Raw genomic sequence first — 6,027 nt, forward strand, 5'->3', positions numbered from 1 at the left:
AATAACTGCTATTAAAGGGAGCAAATTAAAAATCTGTCAATATTTATTCTCCTTTGTGTTGTTCCAAACCTGTATGACATTTCCGTGAAACACAAAAGATGATATTTTGAAGAAAGTTTGTAATCAAACAGTTTTGTTACGGTTGACTTCCATGACTTTCATTTCTGTTCCAAAGAAGAAATTTTTAAAAAAAAATCATACAGCATTGGATGAAAAACAGCCTTAAACAGCCTATTATAGGTAATCTCTCTCTCTCTCTCTCTCTCTCTCTCTCACACACACACACACACACACACACACAATCATGAAACACAGAATGGAGAAGAAAAATGTCACCATCAGCCAACAAATATTGCAATTAATATATAAAGGCATAGCATTTTAAACATGTATGGCAACTTTCCTAATTTGACATTCTTGAAATATTCTGAAGCACACCTTGGGTAAAATCTTAATATTCAGTTGATTGTTGTCATTGTGTATGCCAGTGTGATTTTATTTTGCTCACTTGTTTACACAAATGCTGCAAAAAAATGTTTACACTGATTCTTTTTTTTTTTTTTTTTTAGATCTATGAGGATGGAATTCACAGAATTACTGTTATTTAAGAGGAGTTTGAGTCAAAAAAGACTGCTGGGGGAAAAAGAAAAAACAAAACGAGCTTTTTAACTAAAACACTTTATAGTTATAAGTTATGTGTACGCAAGGCTCATTAAAACTTTGGCAATAACTGGCCGGTGAAAGTCTTAAAGAGTAGATGCATATTTTCTTATAATTTTAAAACTTACTTCTCACTCATTCGCCGTTACCCACAATCTTTTGATAGGCTACTTGAAATGAATGACGCCATCTAGGGGCAATTAAGGGTCGTTACAGAGGGAGTGTATGTCTTTCTGTTCTCCAGTCCTGTGGGCGGCAGTAATGTGACTGTTTCCTGTGAGATGACCTTCTTCTGTGTTGTGTAGACAAGCATAGCAGAGTTACACGAGAAATTCTTAAAGGATGTTGATTTTCTTAAATGTCTAAAAGTTATTTTGGGTACAGCAGCGCTGTTTATGACTGGTTTAAAGTGTTGGATTGGCGAAAAACATGACTGCCAATGAAGACCAGGAGGTGAGAGATACAGCTAAAGCTAACGCACGTGAGCTAAAAGATGCTCATCCACAGTGCGGAGGGTCAATGAAGGCTGTGTATTCTAACCTAATCACAAACTTAATGAACTTTGTTTATGTTTATATTTGTTTCTTAAATGTAACATTTTACTCTTCTACCCACATGTGGTTCTGAAATGTAACATTATGCAAAAATGACAGTGGTTGTGTCATGGTACAGGGCTATTACTGTATGTATACCACTGAATTTTTAGTGGTACGTGTCCAAAACATGGTAATACCGTGGTAGTGTTGTGACAATCTGGTGTTCATGTGCAGATGGAGTTGGAGGCTCTACGCTCTATCTATGAAGGAGATGATTGCTTTAAAGAGCTCAGCCCTGTTTCCTTCCAGTTCAGGGTAAGAACTGCTTCACACACAAATGCTTCAGTGGTGTGACAAATGTCATAAGTACACAGTTTACTTTGGCTTACAGAGATGTTTTATTTATGGTGTACAGATACCAGGATCATTTACATGTATTAATTTAGCCGAGAATTGTGTTTTACAAATGAGGAACATCATTAGTAATTTGTCACAGAGCCCACTGGTTATATAGTAAGACAACTAGTTTAGTAAATAAATTAGAGCAGAAATTAAATGCAGGAAAGAAGATACAGTTATGTAAATAAATAGGAGTGCCTTGGTTTATCTCTGTACTTTAGTGCATTAAAGCATTACCGTATACATATATTGTAGTATTGAGATTATATTGTATTAATACGGTTCCAAAAACCTTTAGCGCTACTGTTGCATCATCTGCATCATCAAATTTGTGGTAATGCCATGGTTTGTGTCTGAATGGTGTCTTTTCCTTTTTTATTTGTAGATAGGAGATCTTGATGACTCCAAATCCTTCCTGCTAGAAGTGTCATGGCCAGAGAGCTATCCTGAAACTGCCCCGCACATATCATTAGATGCTTTTTTCAACAACAGAATGTAAGTTGTTCTCAGTGCTTAATTGTGTTAGTTTTTAATTGTGGCTTTCCTGGCTGAAAAGTGCTTACCTATGTTTATAGATTTTTATGGAGTTCGATGTGTTTGATTATTAGCAGTGGGTACGTTGTATTTTAATATACACAATGGTTCTAAATGTTTTTAATAGAAGTATCTTATGCTCTCCTAGGCTGCATTTATTTTATCATTAATACAGTGAACCGTAATATAGTGAAGTATTATTGCAATTTACAACTTTTTTTTCTGATTAAAATATATCTTAAAATGTAATTAATTTCTGTGATGGCAAAGCTAAATTTTCAGCAGCCATTACTCTGTTTTCATTGTCATGTGATCCTTTAGAAATCATTCTGATAGGTTGATTTGGTGCTCAATATTTTGATAAATAAAAACTGTGATAAACTTTGATGAATGGAAAGTTCAGAAAAGAACAGCATTTATCAGAAAATGTATTCTGAATTTTTATAACATTTAATTTTTTTTTTTACTGTTACTTTTTATCAATTTAATGCAGCCTTTGGCGAATAAAGTAATTTCTTAAAGAAAAAAAAACTTGCTGACCCAAAACATTTGAATAGCAGTGTCAATTGTATTAGATTATAGAATAGTATGGCCCGGTTTCACAGACAGGTCTTAGACTAAGACAGGATTAGGCCATAGTTCAATTAGGACATTTAAGTAATTTTTATAAACGTGCCTTAGAAAAAATATTACTGTGTGCATTTTGAGACAAAATAAAGGCACTGATATATTTTAAGATCAATCAGAGAAAGTTTCTTTCAGTTGAAACAGCTCAGACTTACATTTTAGTCTGGAATTAGTCTTAAACCTGGTCTGTGAAACCGAGGGTATGTGTCATTATGTTTAACAGGATTAAAAATCAAACATCTATTTTTAGATCCCTGGAGACAAAGGAGTACATTATCTCGAAGATGAGTGAACAGGTAGAGGCCAACCTGGGCACTGCCATGATGTACACGCTTTTTGAGTGGGCCAAAGAAAACCAGGAAACACTCATGGAACACCACCAGCCTGTGACATCCGCTGTGGTCTGTATTCTAGAAGTGTTGGGCTCTCTGAATGTATTGTGCAATCTCTGGACTAGTGCTTTCTGATTTATTTGACTTTATATAGCAGCATATCACTGTAACAGTTGAAGGTCTCTTGTAGCTATGGAAACTGCCTTGCTGCATTCAGATTGTTCACAATGACTTTGTCACGGCTCCTGTAAATAATGTAAGGACTCTATTGTTTCTCAGACCCTGATATCCAACAGCGATGTCATGAATAATTCCACCTCTGTCAGTAAGAAGAAGGAGAAGAAAGAGCAACTAACCAAAGCACAGAAGAGGAAACTGATTGCAAAAACAGGTCAGTATTGTTAGCAAAAAATAAATAAGTTTGGCTTTGAATGCCCACTGATGTGAAACTGTTCTTTGCAATGAACAGATAATAAGGGTGAACTGCCAAGAGGTTGGAACTGGGTAGATGTTATTAAGGTAAGTTAAGAAAAGACTTACTACAAATGCCATTTGACATAAAATAAAATCGCACATTCTTAAATGTTCATAAACTTGTTTTATAATCTGTCTTTTTTCTCTTTTGCATGGGGATCTCATCCATACATTGTCACCTTCTCTGTCCAACAAAAATAGCATGTAAGCAGTTTATATGTATATAATATACATATAGAATATACAGGCTATAATATACAGTGGCCCCTAAATTGTTTGAATGTTGTGACATTAGATCAAAAGATCAAACGACATTTATTTTAAAGAAAAATATTCAAGCATTTCACAGAAATTAGATAAAACAATAGACAGAAGTATTTGGGCACAGTTCATATGAAGTCCACCTGTGGTTGGATACCTGTGTGAACTTGAGGTGAACATACATCCACTACAAATCACCTTGGGAGCATTTGGTTTCAAGTAATTCAGAAAGTTTTGACAAAATGTTTAGCATCATCTGTTTGTAGATGCTGCTTGATTTGATATTCTGTTATAATGGCTTACATATGACTAAAGTATTCAAATATTTGGGGCCTTTGTATTTTGAATAAAACATTCATGTAATCATTTCAATGACGTACTAGACTATAAACACTGTTTATAGTTAAAAAAACTAAAAAAAACCGACTGTCACAATGAAACAATACTACTACAAAGGCTGTTGTCCATTTTTTAAAATATATTAATACTTTTATTAAGCATGGATGCATTAAATTGGAATAAATTACAAATATTACAGTACAAAATTTCATTTGTAATTTTTCTCAAAATCAAACAAATGCAGCCTTGGTGAGCATAAGAGACTTTTTTTCAAAAACATCATTCTTTAAAACCCCACACCTTTGAACAGTAGTGTATATTTATAATCTTTTTACATATTTCTTGTTTTTTTTCTTTTATATAGTTGAGCAAAACTGGAGGAAAAGATGAAGATTAAAGCGACGCCTGAGAAGAAACGATGGATTGAAGTAGCATAATGTGTCTCTGTGCACTTTTTTTTTTTTTTTTTTTTTTTATGAAAGCTGAACATGGCCATGATTTCAATTCACCTGAAGCTGCCACAGAGCCGATTTGACAATGAGCTCTGCCGTCACAAAGACATGTGTCTTCGGAGCCACACTAGCGTGTGCTAAATTACGCCACGCATGAACATCATGAGGTGTGTGATAAGAAAATTGACATCGGTTTAAAAGCTTGTATCTTTGGATCTGGTAGAACAGTTGGGCGTGACTTAATAAACCTAACATCAGTGTGATGTTTCATCTAGTGAAATTTCCTTTTAAAAATTGTATCATGGATAGTTAAAAGGTGCAGTGCAGAGAATAAAACATGTATTATTTAGCTGGTCATGTGATCTCAACATGGCAACCCTCATTAGGCCTCCTGCTCAAATTAAAACAGCTAAATAAAATAATACTAACCATCTATTTCGGGGTTAAAAAGTGGACTTTCAAGTTTTACATTTTGATGTTATATGTGAAAGATATTTTATGGGTGTGTGTTTTTAAAGAAATAAAGTGTTTTAAAGCACAGTCCTTTGTAGATCAAATGGTGCCGCTCTTGTTTAATGTAAAAACATTGTGTGTAAGGGCTTTAAGAAATATGTCAACATAGTGTAATAAGGATCTGGATCAGAAAGGTTTTGATAGATGGTGTGCTCAAATTTTAATTTCTTTATTACACATTTAAGGCTAAAAAAAAAAAGATTGTACCCAGAAGTGAGAGACAAAATAACTATAGTATAAAATAAAGTGTAACATATCTGAAGTTTGAAGCTTGAAAAGATATCAAGCATCATTACAAACATGAACTACTTTTATAAAAAGAAAAAAACCATAAGCCAGCTTGCTTATAAAAATACAACATATCTAAAGCAATGCTCTCCTGATAACCTTTTAACCCGATGAAAGTTGCAGCTTGAAACAGACGTTAATAATCGAGAAGTACAGATTATTTTAAACACCGTATTAAGATAATAAATTATAAATGTCTTCCTTTTCCCCCGAAAACAAATTCAAGGTTCATATTATTTTGAGTTGTATAGAAGGGTCATTATATTAAGAATTTCTCCATGAAATCGAATAGGGTTTAAATATTCTTGTTCAATAGCATTAAGGATTCCTGCAGTGATTTCCATTTCTAGCAAAATTAAGTTACATTTTTTAAATACGCTTTTTAATGTTTGTTTGTGAATACAGTATTTGCCACAAAAAAAATCACAAGTAACATAAGTTACGCCATTTTGCTTTTGTGCGCTATTTTGCTGTGTGACAAGAAGAGGCTAGATGGCATACAGATTCATCTAACTTACTGGGCATGCACACATCAATTTAGTGTAATTGTTGTCACACTGTACAACAAGGGAAGGGCAGGGCTGTCCAAACTCGGTCCTGGAGGGCCGGTGT

At 34.0% G+C, this 6,027-nt stretch overlaps 1 protein-coding gene across 2 annotated transcripts; it reads left to right on the forward strand.

Annotated features, from left to right (window-relative positions):
* Nucleotides 1-914: 914 nt before the first annotated feature.
* On the forward strand, nucleotides 915-5,164 carry rwdd (RWD domain containing 4). Of its 2 annotated transcripts, XM_079434787.1 has the most exons (7): nucleotides 915-1,113; nucleotides 1,431-1,511; nucleotides 1,981-2,090; nucleotides 3,007-3,157; nucleotides 3,368-3,479; nucleotides 3,558-3,607; nucleotides 4,527-5,164. In XM_079434787.1, exons 1-7 carry the CDS (start codon nucleotides 1,090-1,092, stop codon nucleotides 4,557-4,559), a joined length of 561 nt encoding a protein of 186 aa, XP_079290913.1. In that variant the 5' UTR covers nucleotides 915-1,089; the 3' UTR covers nucleotides 4,560-5,164. The 2 variants fall into 2 exon arrangements, with proteins under 2 accessions (XP_079290913.1, XP_079290914.1); XM_079434788.1 differs by lacking the exon at nucleotides 3,558-3,607 and having other exon boundaries at nucleotides 933-1,113.
* Nucleotides 5,165-6,027: the final 863 nt, after the last annotated feature.

The sequence above is a fragment of the Barbus barbus genome (genome assembly GCF_936440315.1).
Source record: "Barbus barbus genome assembly, chromosome: 2".
Taxonomy (NCBI): Eukaryota; Metazoa; Chordata; class Actinopteri; order Cypriniformes; family Cyprinidae; genus Barbus; species Barbus barbus.

Excerpts from the sequence above, each read along its gene's own strand:
- rwdd (XM_079434787.1), top strand. The coding sequence starts at position 1,090 with ATGACTGCCAATGAAGACCAGGAG. Across the intron at positions 1,114-1,430 it reads CTGCCAATGAAGACCAGGAG|ATGGAGTTGGAGGCTCTACG; the intron begins GTGAGAGATACA and ends GTTCATGTGCAG. Across the intron at positions 1,512-1,980 it reads CTGTTTCCTTCCAGTTCAGG|ATAGGAGATCTTGATGACTC; the intron begins GTAAGAACTGCT and ends TTTTATTTGTAG.